This window comes from Xenopus tropicalis, chromosome 9 (assembly GCF_000004195.4).
Source record: "Xenopus tropicalis strain Nigerian chromosome 9, UCB_Xtro_10.0, whole genome shotgun sequence".
NCBI lineage: Eukaryota > Metazoa > Chordata > Amphibia > Anura > Pipidae > Xenopus > Xenopus tropicalis.
Window position 1 is genome coordinate 40552305 of NC_030685.2, and position 24418 is coordinate 40576722.

Below are 24418 nucleotides of genomic sequence, written 5' to 3' on the forward strand. Positions count from 1 at the left end.
ACACCTAGCAACTGAGGAACTGTTGCCTTCTAACCAGGCAGTACAGTGTTCTGAATTAATGCTTCACACAAATAAAAGATTTTAGCTCTTAAACTGCATTTTTTTTTATTTTCCATAGACTAAAACAAATTAAATTCACTCAACAGATTTAAATGTATTTTATAAACTTTATTAATCTGTTAGTGGCGTTTCATTTTTGCTGCATTTGCAGGGACCAGTCTGAATTTATCTGTACTTGGAGGTAAGAACAGTAGAGATAGCGGCAAGAAACTTGTCCCAAGCAGCCTGGGCTGTTGCATCAAAATCAGCCTGGAAGTGGGCAGCCAGAGTAACTTGGATAGTGTGAGACAGCAACTGCAGGAAAAAAGAAATAGTCATCAATAATACAATTACAATAAAGATTGTAATTAGATTTCTAAATATGTAGTTGAATGCTGTCTCTCATACCACCTGCATTAAAAACATTTAAGCCTCTCAAAGTAAACTAAATCTAGTCATTTGGATAGGTATTGGACATGTAAACATTTGAGAACAACAGTAAGCATACAGGCATGTGTCAAACTGGTTTGGGTTCCTCTTGATGGTTGCTATTGAGATATCTAATTTGCCAAGATACATCCTAGTTTACTAAAGGCCCTACATACATCTCATGAGTACAAAGACATTTGAATTATCCATTGGCCCAATAATAATTGAGCTGCATAACCTTAAAACTGCCAGCACAGAAAAATCAAATTACTTTTTAAAATATACTAAGGGTTAATGTAAAAAACAGTCTAAAGTTTGCTACTTGTCTAGTAACCCCTAGAAACCAATCTGAAGTTACCATTTACTAATCATCTGCGTTGCTACAGGTTGCTGGACAAGTAGCACACGTACATTACCCTGTAACTGCCTTATTATAGATTTTATTTTACTGAATAACAACCTACCCTAAAATTTCCTGGATCTACTCTCAGGTTATAAGCATGCAGGTCACTCAGCTTGGACAGAGCTTCATCCAGGTTGTCCAAATGTTTGGTGGCCTCTCCAATGGCACCAAGGACCTTTCCTCCATGAACTTGAAGATCATGAGATCCGGAACCCAAGTCAAAGTGGCTGAAGTATGTCTTGGTCTGAGGGTAGCTCAGAAATAGCCTGGAAATATCAAGAACAAATACTGCAAAAACATCTGAATTTTCTTATAGATATGGGCAACATATTACATTTAATGGAACAGTACTGATTACAACAGTTTTATGGGACAAAAACAAATGTGCAACAGAAAAACCAATAATTAATTTAAAAAAAAAAAGTCTGACATTAAACAATTCATCAGAGAAAAGCATCTTGCTTGTGTTTTGATTATTGGTTTCAGATGAAAACCTAAAAAAATGCTTGTGCTGCCCCTTGTACGCCCGAGGTTTTATAGAGGAAGGGTCAGCAGAATCTGGCAACCATCCAATATCATTTGTCAGTTTCAAACACCACCCAGATGCTGGAAAAAATATCTCCATTGATTATCTCTTTAGTTGAAGTAAACTGCTGTGTATATATAAAACTCAGTGAAAATGCATTTTAATCATTGGGCTATGAAGTTCTCTGCAAATCACTCTTTTATTTTATTAGGAGATCTGTTTGAAAATATAATTTTCATAAGGTTTGATTTAGGTTTGTTATATGACAGAAAATCAGCGCATACGCTGCAAGAATAAAAAAATGAGGTAAAAAAATACAAAAATGCAAAGAAATCTGCACACTTCATATTTAAATTCAAAGATGTTATAATGTTATTACATTATCAGTGTCCACTATGCACTAGCATGTTAATATGAATTTAGTAAGTAATAAGGAGCAATAGGGAAATATCAGCAGATTTATAAAATAGCAAATACAATGAAACAATAACATTATATTAAAAAAACACAGGTCCATAGTAATACAATAGGACTTATTTATGAGCAGTGTTTGTTTGCCCTCTTGTTTATTGTCTTGGTTTTCAGTCAAAAAATATTGTTGTGTTTAAAGAAAGTAATGGTAAATATGGTCATTGTGGCTTATTTACTAACATATATGCTAACTTGCACAAGTGCAATTGGCACTAACAACCCATCAGCAATTAGTTTTGAAAGTAAAAAAACAAAAATATAGACCTGGTTGCTACTCACAACTGAACTTGTGCAAGTTAGTACCTATGTTAGTAAATTAACCCTAATGTAATTTTTACCATTGTTGTTGCATTGCAGCAAATGAAAGTCCTGTGAAATTCTGGCAGATTGTAATGCTTTTGCACTTTTTATTAATGAGGCCCAAAGTGTCTTGCTTACTGTAATTCACACATGAAAACTGTTTTCCTAGAGGAGGTGAAAGCAGTTTGTAAGACAATGCAGACAAAAGCATCCTTGATATGCCTGAGTGGCAGCTGGAGAGTTCACATAAGTGAGTTGTTCCAGTATTCTACTAACTTTGGTTCCTGTCAGTGGATGATATTTGTAAAGGCCTAGCAAGAAGTCCTACCTGATTTTGCATGCCAGCTATTGTTCCAGGTGAACTTTGCACACAAAACACAGATCTATACAATTCTTTTTAACTTAAACAATGTATCTGTTTCCCCACCCTACTAATCAGCTACATTTATATAAGCAAATAAAATTAGGTCTGTATAAAAACCCCGTTCTGTCTCAGTATTCAGGTGGCCATACACGTTCAGATTTTAGTCTTCTTCCAACGAACATTTAGATATCGGTCGTATGTTTAAATGCAATGTTCGGAAACTAACATTCAGACTGAAATTGTAGGATAAAGCCCTTAAATTACAAATCAGAAGATTTTATAATTATTCGACCAAAATACGATAATTCGGAGCCCACACACTGTCCAAAAATCATACAGTTTTATCGGTATGTGTTTGGCAAGCTTTAGGCTCTTGCAACAGGAGACAGAAAGGGTTTTTTATACAGACCTAATTTTATTTACTTATATAAATATTTTTATCTGCAGGCTGAGAATCCACCACATGTGGCAGGGCCCTTACTCACTTTTAAGTCTGAATAGGTATGGAGTAGTTCATTATACAGAAAGAAGGCGGGGTACCGTATATACTCGAATATAAGCCGAGGTACCTAATTTTACCTAAGAAAACTGGAAAAACTTATTGACTCGAGTATAAGCCTAGGGTGGGAAATGCAGCCGCTACTGCTAAGTTTCAATAATCAAATAACAGATAAATAAATAATAGATAACTTTAGAGAAAGAAATATGCTACAGCAGCAGACAAAAGCAAGTTTGGGAAGGCTAAGGAAGCTGCCATACTAATTATCAAGTACTTGCTGTACACAATGTGTGCCCCATGTGCTTTTGTCAGTGAATGTGTGCCCCATGTGCTTTTGTCAGTGAATGTGTGCCCCATGTGCCCTTTTTAGTGAATGTGTGCCCCATGTGCCCTTTTTAGTGAATGTGTGCCCCATGTGCCCTTTTTAGTGAATGTGTGCCCCATGTGCCTTTGTCAGTGAACGTGTGCCATTGTGGGGCGCCACGGCTTGATGCACTTCCCATCGGTTCGGAACTTAGCAGCACTAAAAGAGCGCATAGGTCCCATAATGGTACATGCAGAGCTGCCCAAAGCTGCCCCCCCTCCCCTACCCTACACAGGAGCGCAACATGGCAGCACCATCAGGCACACAGGATCCCTGCTCAGGATACGCAGAGCTACCCTAGGAGCAGCGCAGGCACTCACGCCTGGGAGACATTGCGGATCTGCCTACCATACATCGGAGATAAGGGGCCATCGCACACTCCCCGGGCGTCTCCGGTTGCTAGGCAACGCGCGCCTAGAGACTCGTGCCGAAAAGAATGGCGCAATGACGTCATCGAGGCGCCTCTGCACCGCGGACACAGGTATTACAGGAGCGCTCGTACCCAGCAGCGCGTCTACACAGAAGCGCTCGTACCCAGCAGCGCGTCTACATAGAAGCGCTCGTACACAGCAGCGCGTCTACATAGGAGCGCTCGTACCCAGCAGCGCGTCTACACAGAAAGGGCAGCAGTTCTCTCCTGCCGGGCACGTCTCCACCAACTTAAGGTCCTCCATTGCATTGCAGCTGCGAGAATCCATATATATACTCGAGTATAAGCCGAGGGTTACTTTTTCAGCACATTATTTGTGCTGAAAAACTCTGCTTATACTTGAGTATATACGGTAATTGAAATACTTTTTCTACTCACACAAGTGGTGTGAAAAATCAAGGAGGTGGTAATAAATGAAACCATTCTTTAATTGCACTGTTAGGGTACTGGTACACAAGACAAGACATTTTGGCACCTCCAATAAATCTGCCCCCCAGGCAATAAAATGTCCAAAGTTTCCTTCCAACCAGCATTAATGAAAATTGTCAATGGGAAAGATACACAGTGGCGTACATGATATACATGAATGCCGGAGGGAAGAAAATTTCAGGCGTTTCAGATTTACCACAGGTGACAGCCAGTACCCTTATACAATATTTAGTATAACAAACTGACAACATTATAGCATTTGATTGTCTTTTTATAGACATGAAAGAAGATACTGGGACCCAGAACAAACTTTTAATTAAACACAGCAAAGAGGCAATTTTGCAGGTAAAGAAAATCATTAGAAAATTTGCTCAACTTTTTTCCATGTGATTGTGTTTATATATTTTTGAAAGCTAGCAAGTTTCAATTAAAACTCTAACTGAATAATCAGGTTTTTTCATTAGAATTAGAGTTTAAAAAAAATACATTTGTGATCACGTATTTTGACCACATTTTCTTTTGAATCATGGAAAAAATATGTTCTGAAATTTTTATAAATTTGCCCCACAGTTGCCCGGCATTGAAAGTAGTTCTCCATGACCCCTGCAAAAGTAGCTGCATATCTATGCCCCCTAGCAAAAATAAGCATCAGACCCAAGGTAGTGTCTCAATGAATATAACTAAGTTTAGACTGGGGACACAAAAGAAAGTATTACCCACAAGCCATATATAAGCCTAAAGGTCCCCATACACGGGCCGATTATAGCTGCCGATGTTGGTCCCTTGGACCGATTCGGCAGCTATTCGGCCCGTGTATGGGCAGAACCGAGCGGCCTGGCCGACCGATATCTGGCCTGAAATTGGCCAGATCTCGATCGGCCAGGTTAGAAAATCCAGTCGGATCGGGGCGGCCCCCGAACCGACTGCCCCATGGCCGCAAATGTAATCCGATCGTTTGGCCCCAGGTACCCGTAGGTGGGGATATCGGGTGAAGATCCGCTCGCTTGGCGACATCGCAGGCCCAGAAATCAACCATGTCTTGGGCTAATGCCAGAGAGAAGTTATTCTTGGCCTGCGGATCAACACAGCCTGAAAATCAGCCCTTACGTTGGCATCATCCTTTCCCTGTGCCTGCACCCAGAGACATTGCGCCAGCCCATGTGCAGGCACATGGTGTGGATTTTGGCTCCAAAATACACGGGTATATATTCCGGCACCAAAATCTGCTTCATATGCCTGCATCTGGACCAACACCATGTATCTGGGTGCATGCATGGGCAAAGGTTTATCCGTAGGCTGAGAATCAGTCTCATCTGGCATTAGCCTTAAAGTGCCCATACACAAACGATCATTAATCACAGGAATGATCAAAATTGTAACATGTATGGCCACTATTAGCTTTTTCCAGTTGTCCTTTTTTATGTAAATTACCAACTGCCCCTCTTCCCTCTATGATTGCAGCTGCTATAAAATAATTATAGGAAGTCATGCAAATTCTGAATTACTGTTTTTTTATTACTGCCCATGGTCCCTGGTCTATTTCCACAGATAAATTTGGGTACTCCGGGTTGTTCCAAGGGTAATGAAATTTTTGCAGATCACCAACCCATATTTACAATTATGAGGTAGCACAAGGTAAATGTTTGTCTTACTAATGTTTTTCACAAAATAAACATCCCTGGAACACCCCAACCATAAGCAATAATTTTACAAACAAGGTTATCATGGTTAAGTGCTATCTGTAGCACAAAATGAACAATAATATGAATGCATTTTTCTTGTCAGACATGTTGGGTCCTTTTATCCACTCCCCATACTAAAAGCTCAAGTGAGGCACATGAGTCCCCCTTTTACTATTGTTAGTTTATACTCGGCACTCTCAAACGAGTGTATTATTTTTACACACTTCTAGTAAGTTGCCTGCAAAGCTAAAAAAAAAAAAAAAAAAAAAAAAAGCCTTATCAGTTGTACTAAGTAATGGGTGTGCATTTTAGAAGGGCAGATAAAAGAAAACTCTGGTATCTGTTGGCTCCTGCTTGACATTGGAGTGCTGTTTGGAATACCTACTCAAAATCTAACAGCTACTACTAGGGGCTGATTTACTAATCCACAAATCCGAATGGGAAAAATTCGGATTGGAAAACGAACATTTTGCGACTTTGTCGTATTTTTTGCGACTTTTTCGTATCCGTTACGACTTGCGTGAATTGTCGCGACTTTTTCATAGCCATTACATATTCCGTGAATTGTCGCGACTTTTTCATAGCATTATGACTTTCGTGAATTGTCGCGACTTTTTCATAGCCATTATGACTTTCGTGAATTGTCGCGACTTTTTCATAGCCATTACGACTTTCGCGAATTGTCACGACTTTTTCGTATTGAGCGCTCGAAAAAGTCGCAAAATACGGATCATTACGAAAAAAATGCATTCGGACGCTTTTCGGACGTTCGTGGATTAGTAAATGTACTGAGCTTGCTGCACACAGATACCTGGCAGAGCTGGTACTTGTGGCAAGCATCATTTTAAGGTAGAACAGCCAAGCATTCTAGTTGATGTCCCTAGAAGGTATAAACACACACCGTTTGATACGAACTCTCACAACAAACAGTACAGAATTTTTTTAGGGACCACACATGATACAATGTTTGTCAGTAGTCTAATTAGTCTTTTTTCCCCATTTCATTAAATATGTGTACTAACCAAATATTAAGGTATCTGTGATGCAGTTGAAAGTCAATTCTGTGAAAGATTGTACAGGACAAAGACAGGGCAAATCAAATGAATATATCTCATTTGTAATGTACAAATGTACAGTTATTGAACTGGGCTTTGGTGAAGAAAAAAAAACATACAACATTAATATGGGAAAACAGTATTTGTTTTGTCCCTTTCTGAACTAATTGTCTTAAATTCTATAAATTAAACATTTAGCATTTTTGTATACTGGAAACTTCCCTGCAATTAACAGGGTTCCAGGGGGTCTCCAAGATCTTCTATTATATATAAATGTTCTTACATTTCTTTCACTGAAAAAGGCATTTATGCATTTTTTAATATGCTCTTTGCTAAAATACCAGTAGCTATTGCTATGTAAATCAAGAAAAGATTTTGAAGAGTTTGCCACAGTTCATTAGAAAAAAATGTCACAGTTCTCATTATACAGGTTTGGGATCTCTTATCCAGAAAGTTCTAAATTACAGAAAGGCCATCTCCCATAGACTCAATTATAAGGAAATATAATTAATCCTTATTGGAGGCAAAACAAGCCTATTGGGTTTATTCAATATTTAGATAAATTTTATCAGACTTAAGTTATGGAGATCCAAACTATGGAAATATCCCTTATCCCCAGGCCCCAAGCATTCTGGATAACAGGTCCCATAACTGTACTAGTATAGTAATTTTAGGGGTATATTTATCAAAGAATGATCTCTCATTTTAACACATTGCTGCTTCACCGCTCTCTTCACTTGTATGATATTTTAGGAACATATTTAGATATGCTACTAAAACATCATATAAGTGAACAAGAGAGCTGTGAAGTTTTTAAAAAGGATGGTTCAGCATCTGTCAAGACTTTAGGCTACACAGTAAACAAGGTAATAGGTGTTTTGTGGTATGTACTTATTAATAGTAGCACTGGTTTGCCACCAGTATGGATTAATGCAGCTTAGTTACCATTAAGTACAAAATTTGTTTTCTATTTCTATTTTCTTTTTTCGATTACAGAGATGAGTTATTTAATATGGTTCATTGTTACAATTCCATGCTTTGCTCTTAGCGGAGCATTAATGTACCATATATACTCGAGTATTAGCCGATCCGAATATAAGCCAAGGTACCTAATTTTACCTAAAAAAACTGGAAAAACATATTGACTCGAGTATAAGCCTAGGGTTTTCGCTCACAACGGATGCCAGACACTTACATCTTCAAATCCATATACTCGGGTATATGGCAAGTCCTAATTACTGAACTCACAAAGGAATTTAGAAAAATTGGTATATGACACATTACATAAGAAAGTTGATCTGTGGCAAGTTTATCCATTTGCATCGTGTGCCAAATTGGTGAGATTTTAGTGGCTGTCAGTGGCCCTGACAGCCACATGACACAGGGTCCTAGGTTAGCTGAACTGACAGACTGCACACAGAGTGCAGAATTAATATGTTTCACACACTGAAATACAAACTAAAAAATACAAAATACAGTCAACTACCAAAATGAATGAATGTTGGGTAAACTTTGTATAGTGTATAACAGAATGATAGACAGTACTATAGAACTGCTGATACACTAAAGCAATTACCATGATGACCAATTAACAAACTCTAATATGTATACTACCCAACACCTTACAATAGCTTACCCCATTTAATACCTGCTTAGATTTGCTCTGTAATACTCGGAAGCAGCGCAACAAAACGTTGACAGCACTTCCCTTGGTGCCCTTACTGATCAGCAGCTGCTCTGCAGGCGTCAACGTGGGTTGCAGCTAGTTCCTAGTTTTGAATTGATAAGTGTAAGTAAAGATAAGGGCAAAAAATCTGACACACTATGATCATTGCATTACACTGGCCCACACTACTCATATTGACTAATGTAATTTGGAATTCTGCAAATGAAGGATTTACACGTAACGAATCTAAGTGACAGAGCGCTCCAAAACATTTTGTATTGCCAAACCTACAGGGCTGGACTTTCCCTACCCAATCAAATGTCAGCTTTCCAATAATCAAAAAGAGGTGAAATTGTCCCTATCTCCTTGTTTCCTAATGTACGTGCCAAACTCAATGTGAGCAGAAATGATCCTTTATGAGGGGGCAACTCAGGATTTACCTTGCCTCCCCAAATGTTGATGGACTATGGCTCCCAGAACCCTGAAACATATTACCAAGGAAAAGGGGGGGCGGTTGAGCTGCAGGCATCCGTCCACGGGAGGGGGCAGGGTGGTGCGAGAGGGACTAGACTCGAGTATATACAGTAATCCGAAAAGTATTTAAAATGAAATAAGAGGTCAAATATTAATACTACCCATAAATATGACCCAGACCGTATAGCAAATGTGCAAGTGGTTGAACCCCTGGGTAATAGTGACCATAATGTTATTTCATTTGATGTTTGGTGCAGGAATCAAATTTAAACTGGGGCAACGAAGACACTGAATTTTAGAAAAACATTTTAGATCCTTAAGGGCAGTGCTTCAGGGCATAGATTGGGGCATTATGTTTTCTGATAAAAACACAGAGCAGAAATGGTTGTCATTTAAAATGATATTAAATCATTACTGTTCTCAATTTATTCCATTAATAAGAAAAAGTAGAAGTGTTAAGAATCACCCTATGTGGCTTAACTCTGAGGTAAAGAAGCTAATAGGGAAAAAAAGGAAAGCTTTTAAGAAATTTTACTCAGAGGGGACAGTAGCTGCGTTTCAAGGAGAAAGAAAGGTAAAAACTAAGTAAGCTTTATCAGAAAGGTCTATGTAAATACAGCCATAAGCACTCGCAGAAACGCTGCACTGAGTTCTCTGTCAAAAGATTTGCTGTGTCTGTTTTCATGTGCCAAAGACACGCAGCTCTCTCCTCTCTCCCCTCTCCTGCTCCCCCCTCTCTCAAGAAGGCTAAGAACTCCCTCCCCCCCCCCCTTAGGAATGTGGATCTGACTCAATCGGCAGGAAGCTTCCTTATAGTTATAGCTTCCTGAGCATGTACACTGGTCTCAGTCTCTGTGCCGGAGCGAGGCATTATGGGAACTTTCTTTACACAGCTCATTGTTTTTTCTTCTTGTTTGGCTTCTGATCATCTGAACAGGAGAAATACGGGGAGACTTAAGGGCACTACTGAGAGAACGGAAGGTATGCCTGCAGCTTGATGAACTCTTTATTAGCCTTTCCTTCTCCTATAATGAATATAAACACTATAACAAGTGTTGTAAAACAGCAATCTGGAAGGCTAAGATAGAAAACTAGGAGCGCATTGCGGCAGAGGCCAAAACTAACCCCAAAAAGTTTTTTAAGTATATTAATACTAAAAAGATGCAGGTTGAGGGTGTGGCCCCAATGAGTTATAGTAACAATATGGTTACAGCGGATACAGAAAAGGCAGATGTGCTTAACCAGTTTTTTTCTTCTGTGTATACAGTAGAGGAGCCAGAGTGCCAAGTCCCACCCAATAGCTGCACTGTTGCCTCAGCTCCAACTACGCAGTGGTTGACACAGGATATAGTGCTTAAAGGGTTACACAAGATAAATGTAAACAAGGCACCTGGGCCAGATGGAATACACCCTCGGGTATTGAGAAAGCTAGGGTCAGATGTACAGTGGCCTTTGTTTCTGATATTCTCAGACTCGCTTTCATCAGGTATGGTACCTAGGGATTGGAAGGCTAATGTTATTCCTATATTTAAATAGGGAGTAAGATCTCAGCCTGACAATTATTGACCTTTAAGTTTGACATCCGTGGTGGGCAAGTTATTTGAAGGCTTGTTAAGGGATCACATACAAAATTATGTACTGGGGAATGGCATTATGAGCAGTAATCAGCATGGCTTTCTGAAGGACAGGTCATGTCAGACCAATTTAATTGCTTTTTATGATAAGATAAGTAAGAAGCTGGACAGTGGGGATGCAGTAGATGTAATCTATTTGGATTTTACCAAAGCATTTGATACTGTTCCCCACAAACGACTGCTTTCTAAACTATGGTCTGTTGGTCTTAGTGAAGTCGTTAGCACATGGATAGAAAACTGGCTACAGGATCGGGTACAGAGGGTGGTTGTTAATGGTACATTCTCTACTTGGAGTAAGGTTCTCAGTGGGGTCCCTCAGGGTTCTGTACTGGGTCCACTTTTGTTTAACTTGTTCATAAATGACAGAGTTTGCAGATGACACAAAACTCTGCAGACCAGTCAATTCTATCCAGAATGTGGCATCCTTGCAGCAGGATCTTGACCAACTGGCAATCTGGGCGGCTAAGTGGCAGATGAGATTTAATGTGGATAAATGTAAGGTCATGCACCTGGGATATAAAAATATGCAAGCCACTTATACCCTTAATGGGACTGCAGTAGGCAAATCCATAATGGAGAAGGACCTTGAAGTCCTTGTAGATAATAAACTTAGCTGTAGCAAGCAATGCCAGGCAGCAGCTGCAAGGGCAAATAAGGTTTTAAGCTGTATTAAAAGGGATTCACAGGAGGAGGGGGTTACTCTTCCCCTTTACAGAGCGCTGGTAAGGCCCCATCTAGAATATGCTGTTCAGTTTTGGTCTCCAGTGCTCAAACAGGACATTTTTGAATTAGAGAGGGTCCAGAGAAGGGCAACTAAGCTGGTAAAGGTAATGGAAAGTCTGGAGAAGAGGCACTTAAGAGGTGACATGATATATGTATATGTATGTATATGTATAAATATATAAGGGGATCATATAATAACCTCTCTAATGCTTTAGTTACCAGTAGGTCCTTCCAACGGACATGAGGGCACCCACTTTTTTTTACTGTGAGAGTTGTGGAATTCCCTCCCCGACTCGGTCGTACTGGCTGATTTAGTAAATAGCTTTAAGAAGGGGCTGGATGGCTTCTTAGCAAGTGAAGGGATACAGGGTTATGGGAGATAGCTCTTAGTACAAGTTGATCCAGGGACTGGTCCAATTGCCATCTTGGAGTCAGGAAGGAATTTTTTCCCCTCTGCGGCAAATTAGGAGGCTTCAGATGGGGGTTTTTGCCTTCCTCTGGATCAACTAGAAGTTAGGCAGGTTATATATAGGTATTAGGTTTAAAAAAGACATACGTCCATCATGTTCAACCATAACTTACTATGTTACTATGGTACATTGTCAGACAAGTGACTGGGCTACTATCCCAGTCACTTTCCTAGTCTCTGATCCTGGGCCTGAACCTGCTACTGGTAGGACTGAGGAAACAAAAGGTTAATGAACAGAAATCACTGCCTATAAATTACACTCTGTGTGTTGACCTACCTACAGTAGGATGGTAGAGTAAGTCATGTTATTTTTTGCAGTCCCCTAGTGTCTATATGCTGCCCATTCTGTTCCCGAGTGCCTATATACCGCCCCCACTGTCTCCTAGTGCCTAAATGCCTTCCCCCCTATACTGCCAACCCCCCATGCTGCCCCCCAGTGCCTTCCACCCTGCTGCCCCTGTGTCTATGTGCAACCCCCCTCCTTTGCAGTCCTGTGGTTCATATATAACACCAACCCCACGTAAAGTCCCCTAGTGCCAATATGCTGCCCCCAGCTTTTCCTTTGTGCCTATATGCGCCCCCTCTTCTGTTCCCTAATGTCTATATGCCATCCCCCGGCTGTTCCCTACTGTCACCTTGCTGGTCTAAGCACCTATATGCACCCCCTGTGCATTCCTAAGGGCCATATATAGTGCTAACCCCCGTAAAGTCCCCTTGTGGTTATATGCTGTTCCCACCCCAACTTTTCCCTAGTGTTAATATGCATTCCCTCTGCTGTTTCCTAGTGCCTAAATTCCATCTCCCCTACTGTCCCCTAGTGCCTATATGTATTCCACCCCATGTAGTCCTGTGGTCAAGATATGCTGCCCCCCCCCCTCGTGCCTGTACACATCCCCCTGTGCAGTCCATACATGCCGTCCTCTCCGTGCTGTTTCCTGCTGCATATTTGCTGCCCATCCAGTGCCTATATACATCTCCCATTTAGTCCTGTGATCCATATACTGTATGCTGCCTCTCTTCTTAGCCACTATGAAAATATGCTGCCCCACTGCTGTCCTGTAGTTTATATATTCTGTCCCCCCATTTTGCCCCACAGTAATTGTGTATCCCATGTCCTGTCCTACAATAATTGTTACCCCATGCTGTCACCACAGTAATTATGTAACCCCTGTTCAGCCCCACAGTAATCATGTTACCCCTATGCTGTCACCACATTATTTAAGTAATTAAGAGTAATTACTTTACACTGTGATGCCCCACAGTGATAATATAACCCCTGTCTGTCCACAGTAATTATTTTACCCCAACAGATGTGTACAATCCCTGAGTGAAGACACAGGAAACAGAAACCGAAAACGCCTCCTTTCTTCCTGGCACAATGCTTACTCTCAATGAACAGAAGAAAGTGGGCCTCCAGGCACACTGAAAATCCTCAGGGCCACAAAATAAAATAAAAATCTTCTTTATTAAAACTGAATTAAAAACAAACATTGTGCCCTTGGGCACGAAATGCATAGGGCCATTGGAAATTAATTCAACTTTATAACAAAGAAGATGTTTACTTCTATTTTGTGGCCCTGTGGATTTTCAGTGTGCCTGGATTCCACCTTTCTTTTGTTCACTCATGGTTTTTCCGCTCCCTAAGCTGAGGGTCTGGGGCTTGTGCACCTGGACCACAAACTGATTTGGTGAGTTAATTTACAAAAGGTACTAATGGCACTTTAATGCCAGTGCTCATGCCCGACATTTCAGATGTGCACAGCGCTAGGGCATACAAAAAGGATGATTTTTTAAAATGGCATTTTCCCGGCTTGCTTCTTTTTGGAATGAAAAAAAATGGCTTATGCTACAAATATTAAACATATATGTAAACTTCAAGTTTGTTTAACACTATTGCAAAGAGTATATGGCATTTTTTTAAAAAAGTGGCTCTGGTGACTGTTGCAGCGAGCATAGCAGACAATCATCACGAAAAAGTTTTATTTTGCTCCTGACAAAAAAAGCTACAAGCAGGAAAAAAACACACTGCGAGCGGACCAGAACCCCGCTTATGATAAAGTCCAGTACAAAAGTAGTCAGTTCTCTCTTATCACCCCATCAAATGTGGCTGCATGCAGCTTTACTGCACTTATACAGTATGCATGTGAACAGGATGTCATAGGGGCACATTTACTAACCCACGAACGGGCCGAATGCGTCCGATTGCGTTATTTTCGTAATGATCGGTATTTTGCGATTTTTTTTCGGAAAATTGTCGCACCTTTTTCGGAGCCATTCCGAAAGTTGCGCAAAATGTTGCGCGAAAAGTCGCGCCTTTTAAGTTTTAACACTACGAAAAAAATCGCCAGATTTTGCACAACTTTCGGAATGGCAACGAAAAAGTCGCGTTTTTTCGCACAAGTCGTAATGGCTACGAAAAACTCGCGTTTTTTCGCGCAAATCGTATTGGTAACGAAAAAGTCGCGACAATTTCCAAAAAGTCGTAAAGGCGCCGAAAAAAACGCAAAAAATACGAAAAAGTCGCAAAATGTTCGTTTTCCAATCAGAATTTTTCCAATTCGGATTCGTGGGTTAGTAAATGTGCCCCATAGTGTCGCAACATGTGATTTGTGGCAACAGTATTCAAGGAGCTGGACCTTTACTGGCGTTGCAGGCTGCTTAAAGGAGAACAAAAGGTAAAAACTAAGCTTTATAAGAAAGGTCCTATGTAAATTCAGCATAAGCACTTACAGTAATGTCCTCTATCAAAAGAAACACAGGATTTCTTGTCTCTTTGTTTGTAAACATGATGTTCCAGTGTCTGACTTCCTCTCTCAGAAACATCCTTAATTCCCCTGGCCAGAGTCTGCGCAGCTCTCTCCTCTCTCCCCACTCCTGCTCCCCCCTCCCACCAGAATGCTAAGAACTCCCTCCCCCCTCTTTAAGGAATGTGTGATCTGAGCACTTAAAATGGCAGCAAACAAAGAAAGCTTCTAAAGCTGTTTACTCTGGTATGGTAATAGTTTCTGCAGAATAAATATATTTTTCTAGGTGGCACTAATGTGGCAAATTTATTGGCAGTAAAATGCCAAAATTGCTTTCCTTCTCCTTTAAGCAGTGATCCAGGACTGCAGTCTGGCTGGCTTCAAGAAATTATACAATAACATGAAACGTCACTTATAATAACTTAAGTATAACATTTAGGGCTGTGACAGACGGGGAGATTAGTCGCTGTGATTTGCCGAAGTCGTGGAAGTTTCCTCTCAAGGCAACTTCCGCGACTTCGGCAAATCGCAGTGCTGCGTATGCCAGCAACTAATCTCCCCGTCTGTCTCAGCCCTTAAAATGCGGTGAGGCACACCAGATTTTGCCTTTAAACATTCTACATATGCTTTATAATTGTCCTCCTGTGTATGGCAGAAAAACATAGAAATGTTATAGATCTCTTGTATAAATTCATGGACTCCTATTCTTCTTTTTAGCCCAAAGTATTGTCTTGCATCCAACGTATTGTCGCATGTGACAATTTTTTTTTGACGTGCAACATTTTCCCCTTTTGCAAACAAATTTTTTGGCGAAGCAAAACGGGACAGATTTGCAATTGCAGATTACAATAATAGTGGTTTAAAACAAATGTACCAATGCCAACATAACCTATCAGGAGTTCCACTGATATTGGTCTTTTTATTGGTCTTTTCTTTTTCTCTCTTTAAAGCTTAGACTTTTGAAAATCCATGTCAGTGTTTTCTGCAAGAGTGACTCCAGAAACCAAAAAGAAGATTGATTGTAAGGCTAGTTTTGAGCTTGTCTACAGGTCAATGACTTGTAGAAACATCTGGTCCACAACTTATGTAAATTATATTTTTCTTATGTATATGATTGTGCTAACATTTAACGTTCTTTATCCCGAATTAGTATTTGCATTTATGTTTCAACCCACAATAATGCCTTCTATTTAATGTTATTAAATGTTTTGCAGCAATTTTAATTATCCCTAAATATGGGTGAAAACACCAGTCCTATCAGTGTAATTCTAGTGAGTTCAGGAAGCAGAGGAAATAAACTACTGTTCAGATACCCGTTTCAGAGAAACCATGAGCCTCAGTTATCAAAGACAAGTAAGTGTCAGCAAATGTCTGAACATTTTAATAAAAAATATAAATTTCACAGGCTTGCAAAAGTCATGTCCAGTATTTCTTAAGGGCTAGGAGCATAAAAAAATGTCTCTTTTTATGATGATACCTTTTGTGGTTGTTTTGGTTGATGAAATTATTATTTAGAATATATATTTGCAATCATGGCAAACACCATTTGATATAAAACAATGTGCCCATTTAGATGAGTGTTAAGAAATTATAAGGATCATTTATAGAGATACAAGAACACTAAGGGTGAAGACACACAAAACTACTAGTAGCAGCTACTTGTCATGGCTATGAAATTAGACAATGCTGATCATTTACTGATAATTGTCTCTACGTGTTTTAAAAGAAGCAATTCTCAGTATAGTCTATGGCAGGGTATATTCTGGAGTTTAATAGCCATGAAAAAGTAGCTGCTACTAGTAGCTTAGTGTGTCTCCACCCTAAGTGGTACAAAAGCACACACCTTGGTGCTCATCAGAGAGCACTTATGTCTAGGGTCTGGCTTAGTTATGTACCTCACACTGATGGGTACAAGGCATTCCTGTCTTATTACAGACTGTAAATACAGGACCCCATTGCAGTCTGCGCCCGGTGGAGTTCCCTGACTTGCAGGTCTGCCTCTGTGTCCCCTCCACTGTATCCACTGTACTGAATTAATTGGGGGATCGCAGCCCACCCCTTTTTTTTGCATTTTCCACCCTGACCTTGTAACCTGCTCTTGATAACACAAGTTTTGTCTTTTTGGCATGTTAGTGTGGCCCTTTTCCATTTCAATTAAAATGAAGGATATTACATTTGAAAGTAAAAAATTATTTTTTCCATACTTTTGTTACAGTTAATCCAAGGAGCTGTTATGCCTTGCCTAACACAGGGGACAATAGTGATGATCCAGATGGAGACTCCAAGTAAGATATCTTTATTTTACATTAGTTTTTCTTAGTAGCAAACAGGAGTAATATTAGGCCTTTAGTAGTTAAAATTAAAGCAAACACAAAAACATGGAAAGGACAGTCTATCCTAAGTTGCATATTCTTTTAATATTCAACTCAAAAATACTGTTATTACAGCGTAATACACTATCACTATACACTATAATTTTCAGGGTGTTACTCATTTGAATAATGCTTTTGCTAAATATTTTTGAAATTCTAACGTATCAGTAACTTACAAGTCTAATATCTGCTTAAAATGAACTATATCTGGGACAATATTAGTGTAGCAGTAGTGCAAAGCTGTGCATTTTTAAAAGTGATATTTTACTGGTTCAATTCGAATGCTGGGAGGATCCTATTTCTTTTGAATAATATATTGCCATGGGGGCAAAAGCCTACAAATCTTCCCATGTTTTAGTATCTATAATGGTATTAAATACAATAGAAACCCTGCAGGTAATGATAAGGTACTGTAGTTTGTGTTGAAAAAAATGTGAAAGATGGCATTTACAAGCCATTAATACCTTCACAGAAGTATATAAATCAACAAGAAAATAAATATTGAGTTGCATTATGTGATTAATGATGTGAACACTTTGCAAAAGTAAAAAGGTAGTTGTTGAAAGGAGAACGACCCCCACAGACAAAAACCCTCATAGACTGCACTTAATTGCCCCCCCCACTTCCTCCTGCCAGTCTGTTAGAGGCAAAAGTGTCCCTGTTTAAAAAGCTGACGTATAAATGCCAAGTAGCAGAGTTCATAGATGCCATATTCTGGATCTTTGGATCCTCTTCTTTCCTTTGCAGACAAACTGATCTTTTAGGCGCATGCTTAGTTGGAGCTAATCCTGGACTAGCTCCAACTGCGCATGTGCCAGAAAGCTCAAACTTTTGTCACCAAACTTTTCAAACAAAATAGAAGAAGAAAAGATCAAGAAGATTAAGCCTTCTAAAAAAAGAACACTTCTGCATCTAATAGACTCTTTTTTGGCGGGTGCAATGAAGGGCAGTCTATGGGGGGTGGGTGCAATGAAGGGCAGTCTATGGGGGGGTTAATTCTACTTAATTGACCCTTTAAATAGAAAAAAAAAGTTGCAAATTTATGTTCAAGGCTTCTTAATTTAGTATGTTCTTTTAAAGGAAATAATTGTAACTTAGTGTAACTAAATTGTTTGTATAGAACATTGCTATGCAGCTAGTTTGCATTTAGCCCAAGAATGCCTAATAAGCATTCTTCACACTGTTGTTAAATAACAACTGCTACAGTTTCCAGAATTTTCTGCAGATTGAAGTGATAAGGGTGTGGTGGCAGATTTAGCCCAACAAAAGCTTCTGGAGACACAGGTTCAATATTTAATAATTTATACCCAATGAAGGGATCCTTCATATTGTTTACTTCTCTCATTATGAGACAAGGCACGACCCTCCCTATTTAAGGTTATTTGTTTTGTTGTTGTTGTTAGTATTGTCTGTATAGATTTTTCAGGTTAACCTCTGCTAACACAAGCAGTAAGACAGTTCACCATTAGTGTTTTGATGAACAGAATCCAAAGTGTACCTTTAATGCAAAAAGTTTTGTTTGCAGATGATGCCGTTTTTTAAACTTAGTATAGCTGCTTTTAGATATGGTTTTTCATTTTACATGCACAGAATAACCCTGGAAGCACGAGCATTTTAGGATTATAGACCCCATATTTGTGTATGTATTTCTTATCTCTAGTGACAGACATTAGAAACAAAATGTTAGGTTGTATATTGTGTGAGTGTTATTATGTGTTACTTGTTTTTCTTTGTTGATGCCCCCCATTCCTATTCCAGAGAGCCATGTCCTCTAACAGATGAGCAATTGGTTGAAGGGTAAGACTGGACATTCTAAACAATAATGCTTTGTTTAGAATGTATCTACCTCTTTCTAATGAGCCTTCATTTCTTCCTATTCATTCTATTTACTTTGAAAATAAGACTAACTCAAGTTGCAATTAGTTTGTTTTAATGAATGGTAAAAAAATTGCATACTAATGAAGAGTGTGTTAGGCACAAATATCCGCTGCTCTGAATAATTTATTTTTATATTGCAGAATAATGGTAAGTATAAATAATCATGAAATACAATCTTGTGGTTATTGAGGGGAAAAAATCCTGATGAGTTTTACAGTATTAGAAATGTTTATGGAGAGGCAATTCAAACTTACATTATCTGCACTAAGGGCTTGAGTGGACAGATGTCTAACATTATAGCCAGAACTTTATACCTGCTTTCAGCTCTCCAACCCTTTTAGTTAGTCAGTGACTTTAGGGGGGCCCCACATGGGACATAACTGTTCAGTTAGTTTGTGAGCAAGCAGGTCAGATTCAAATGCAAACTAACTAAAGAGTTATGTCCCATATGGCCCCCCTCAAGTCACTGATTGGTTACTGACTGCTAGCAGCTTAGAGAGCTATAAAGGAAGAAGTAAAGTATTAAAAGTAATAAGTATTTAGGCTACAGCCACACGGGGCTGATTCTGGGCTTGTATTTATTTACAGGCCAAGGATCAGCACCATGTGGCTGTAGCCTTAGAGCAATGACAGACAGAGGGGCGTGTTTTGTCTGCTGTTGTTCTCTGCTTGAAGACAGTGGCCCTTAGATACTTCACACTTGTTGAAAATAACACCTTATGCAGCACACAGCAAAAATCAAAAGTTTGTTGGCAGGGTTCTTGTTATGCTCTGAAGGAGTCCTGTCCAAATGTTGAGTCTAAAATCCTCTGCCATAAGCTGATAACCCACTGGTCTGCGCCTTTGCTTTTCTCCACTTTTGGAGCCACAGCGCTCCCCTCCACAGCTTCTTGTCTCTGCACCAACAGCCAGGGTGTCAATCTGTGTGCAGACACACAGAGAAAATATCAGCAAGAAAATGTATAGTTTTGAGAAAATGTACAGTTTTGCATTTTCTTGGCAATATGCACTGTGTCTTTGCACCCAGGTGACCCTCTGAATGTCAGCTCAGAGATGCAGTGAGGAGCGCATTGTCGCCTTCTTTTTTTTCCCCAGGCAGAGAGAAGCTGAGGTGCAGCCCAATGTGTTGTTGACCTTAAAAAATATAACTGGTGGGTTTCTGGATATTAGCCTTCTGCGACAGCTGGAGCACTGAATGTTTACTGTGCCTCATTGTGCAGTTTAAATCATTCTTGTATAAATGCCACAAGAATTAACCTTTGTATTAGTATCAACATAAAAATCAGTCCATCTATGTTTTCAAGTAACACTTGAAGCAAATCTTCCTGTCCACAATGAAAATATAAATTTGAGACAACTGCATGTGTTTTGTCTCTTGGTATGACTTATCGAGTATATGAAATGCTAAAACATTTGTATAGGAGTTTTGCATTTTTTTAAATTAAAGTACAGAAAGTGGTGGTTATTAGGGTACTGGATTAGTAGACTGTTTTCTGGAATACTTTATATGTTGTTATAATGTTACACAAACCAAAAGCAGTGTGAATGTTTGATAGAGGTGGCAGCAGTAAATATTACAAAGCACTTGGCAGCACATCCAAAAATGGTATATGCATGTTTTGCGCAGGTAGAACAATTTTTTGATTGATTACCTGCTCAATTTCCTGGGGTACACTGCTTTCTCCTAAGTCTCATGTTAATTAATGGGTGAAATTATAATTTCCCACAAAATTATGTCAAAGAAGTACCGACTATGTATACAGTATTTGTGTGTTTTTAGAGCACTTTTGTGCAACCTTTCACCCTGTGGTACATTTTCCCTACCTGCAGAAACCTTCTGCTTTAACTTAAATAGTAGAGTTGTTTTCCCAAGTTTTAAGGTGAGTGTGCCATTTTCCCTTTAATAGAAATATATTCTTGAGCTTTTTTCATAGTCATTGTAACAACTGCCTAAAATATATTCAAGATCTACATTAATGATTTCATTTGTATCATAATTTAGTGGTTTTAAGTAAACCATATACCTATTAATACGTATACAGTTCTTTATTCCATTACAAAAAGCAATACTTAATACTCGTACTGCCAGGATATTAAGAAAAAAAGTGCCAAAATACCAATACAAGTAATGTTACACGTTTGTTGTATTGCATTGGTGACTCTGTTCTGAAAACTTGGATGTCATTTAAGTGGTTTTCAAATATTCTTATGAAGATAGTTCATTCACATTGGATTTGCTTCATAATAGTACACAAGATGATTCTCTTTATTTTGCCTGTACAACCTTTATGTGGTTGTTTATATTATATTTCAGTCATAAGAAGCCTTGTGAGTATGTCACACAGTGCCTAATAAATGCACCATCTACAGTTTATGTGCTGCATTTGGACCCTACAATTGACTTCAATGATATGCACTTCTCTATGATTTTTCCTATGGAAAAATCCATGATGGTGAGATCATTGCCTTACATAGGTCGAATGACACTGTAAAATGCAAACAGCATGTTGTTTGTCTAATTAGACGATTACATGTACTGTAACCCTTTGAGACAAAAGCCGGTTTATTGTCAGATCAACTTTTATATTATGTGGCAACATTGTTGTTGCAGCGATTTTTGCACCAAATATGTGGTGGTGGGGCTCTTTACCATTGTCAAAGACCCAGGCCCAGGCCTGCCCACGCACCACAGGCTATCTTTTGTTACAGTTGTTTAAGACCTCCAAAGTCAGTGACCAACATTCTTAACTTATGTAAATCATTACGTAAACAAGAGCTTATTTGTTCACAATCTATTTAAACTCTCACCTAGCATGGAATTAATAAGCATGCCACAATCTTTAATTTAAGGCACTTTCACTTTCCTTAATAGAGCTTTAATCGATTATGTTATAAATACTTTTAAAATTATGAACTTGTTTGAACAATAATTCATCTTTCATTTTCAAAATGTAGGTTTTGTAACTATTTTAACACTTTAAAAGGTTTTCAGATGTCATTCTTGCAACAATTTTGGCTACAAAGTCAGATATGTGTGGCAAAAAGTTTGAGCTGAAGATTGACAATGTGCGATTTGTTGGCCACCCGACCTTGCTTCAACATGCACAGGTATCTTTAGCAAATATAATAAACTTTCTTTCTTTCTATAGATCAGTAATAGCCATATCATAGTTTTCTTCCTATCCTCATTATATTTTTTCTCAGCATCATGGTGTGCTATGGATTGTAAAATTGAAACTTTGTTAATTCTGTACATACCTCCAGTGACATTTGTTTGAAGTCCGTAGAGATTGTGTTTTTTTCATACTGTATTGGTGACTAACAAAAATATACACATCTTTTTTATGGTAGAATATCTAATAGAATATAGGAAATATGTAGTCTAGAATAACACCTAAAGTCACTGCTTAAAATGTTGTGTGTGTCATAAGCCTTTATTACTTAATGTTTGAGAGGTACTATTACCATTATTATAGTAATCTTGTCTATCCTTTGGCGGTAGCAACTACTCTCCTCTAAATGCTTTCCTACCTGTAATGCATATAACTCCCCTTTTCAGTAATAACTAAATTAATTAATTAAAAAAAAGTATTTAAACACTTGGTATCTATGCTATTCTAAGTTATGTACTCCAGCCCCATGAAACATATATCTATATCTATATCTCCCTCTTGTGGTTTAATTAGGTTATAACAGTTTCTTTGCAGTATGCTGTTTATTTGCATAAGCCATATTTAAATGTATACAGTGTAAGCAGTGAAAAGATTATTAATTAGAATAACAGTACTAAGCAAACTGCAGGCCCATGTTATTTGCCAACTCTACTTTATCTTGAAGTAAAGCATTGATATATATAATAAGTGTTAAATATTTAATTTCTCTTGTAGTAAAGTATAAGTAATAATCCAAAAATGTATGTCCTTAGATATGTCATAAATATAAGCCAATGTTTTATTAGAAATAAAGTATTTCATTGTACTTTTAAAGTATACTATGAAAAATATCAATGGGCTTAGAAATTCCTGTTTTGTGTGGTCAATGCAGGTGGTCGTTGATGGCCTATAGTTTCATAAAAGGTTAATCCACACTTCTCACTAAACGCTTATTAGCCTTGTATACTCTAATACTGTATTGAAAGGTAATCCTATGGAACAGTTTGTTAGGAATTCAGTGTGTTTCCTTAATTGTATACTAACTAGCACTCTGAACTCTGTTATATGGATGGATATGAATAAAATAAGAAAAAAATTAATGGAATTTTTGCAATTTTTAAACATTTATTTTAGGTTTCAAAAACAGACCCTTCCCCAAAGAGAGAAGCACCTACAATGATTCTTTTCAATGTTGTGTTTGCCCTAAGGGTAAGACAAACTTTTAAACCTTTTGTTATTGTTAACTCTGCAGTTGTATCACTTTATAAGGTGTGGTGCAGTAAAACCAAGTGATGACATCCTCTCTTTGTATAATTCAGTATGAATGGGTTTGTTTGGAGAAGGGAGAAATGTGTATTCAGCAAATAAGGGCAAACAGTGCTATTTGCAGTTGCCTTTCTAGATGAGGCTGATCTCTCTAACAGCCGGGAGACCAGTTTCTCTAGTAGTGGTGGGGAGGAGAGCAGAGCTAGGCCTAAACAGATGGCGATTATAGGGGGGAAAGGGATATTGCAGCTAGGAGTAAAAAGAATCCAAAATTATTTTTTAATTATGTGAATAGTAAAAAAATGAAGCAAGAAGGGGTGGGAACATTATTATCCCCGGGGGGGGGGGGGGGGGAAGGAAATAATTTATCTGTCTATACATCTGAGGAGCCAGCTAATGAAGACTTCCCTTTTAATATGCCCAGTTAATGCCTAGTAATTTAGCTACTGACGAATGGGTCACTCGGGAGGATATTCAAAAGAGACTTGAACATGTAAAGGTAAACAAAGGTCCAGGACCGGATGGGATTCATCCCAGGGTATTAAATGAGCTTAGCGCTATGATTGCCAAGCCTCTTTACTTAATTTTTCAGGATTCGTTGAGGTCTGGCATGGTGCCGAGAGACTGGCGAATTGCTAATGTGGTGCCATTTAAAGGGGGATCTCGTTCTCAGCCTGAAAACTATAGGCCAGTTAGTCTGACATCAGTAGTAGGAAAGATTTTGGAAGGGGTAATAAGGGATAGGGTACTTGAATACATTGCAGTTCACAATACTATAGGTTTCTGCCAGCATGGTTTTATGTGTAACAGATCTTGCCAGACTAATTCAGTCGCCTTTTATGAGGAGGTGAGCAGGAACCTCGATGCTGGAATGGCAGTTGATGTCATCTGCTTGGACTTTGCTAAAGCGTTTGATACAGTACCTCTAAGAAGGTTAATGATCAAATTGAGGAATAGCCAAAACAAAAAAAATAATTTTTTGTGCTTAATCTAAAGTTTATTAATACTTAACTTTTAATTCATTATACTTTAAAACATGATTCCTAATA

General features: G+C 38.7%; 2 protein-coding genes across 8 annotated transcripts in view; one reads left to right on the forward strand and one right to left on the reverse strand.

Moving 5' to 3' along the window:
• The window catches only part of nprl3 (NPR3-like, GATOR1 complex subunit), a 60873-nt gene that overhangs the window by 9101 nt on the left and 27354 nt on the right, over nt 1-24418 (forward strand). For 2 of the 7 annotated variants that reach the window (XM_012969957.3, XM_012969963.3), the window contains 5 exons: nt 15916-16054; nt 16917-16986; nt 18832-18870; nt 21936-22059; nt 23238-23312. In XM_012969957.3, coding sequence (XP_012825411.1) covers nt 15937-16054; nt 16917-16986; nt 18832-18870; nt 21936-22059; nt 23238-23312 — 426 coding nt within the window. In that variant the 5' untranslated portion in view covers nt 15916-15936. 7 annotated transcript variants of the gene reach the window in all.
• On the reverse strand, nt 148-3728 carry hbz (hemoglobin subunit zeta). The gene is made up of 3 exons (XM_031893852.1): nt 3716-3728; nt 933-1180; nt 148-354 (listed from the first exon to the last, which is right to left on the reverse strand). The coding sequence occupies exons 1-3, from the start codon at nt 3726-3728 to the stop codon at nt 226-228; spliced, it is 390 nt and encodes a 129-aa protein (XP_031749712.1). The 3' UTR covers nt 148-225.

Excerpts from the sequence above, each read along its gene's own strand:
- hbz (XM_031893852.1), bottom strand. Across the intron at positions 355-932 it reads TAGATCCAGGAAATTTTAGG|TTGCTGTCTCACACTATCCA; the intron begins GTAGGTTGTTAT and ends TTTTTCCTGCAG.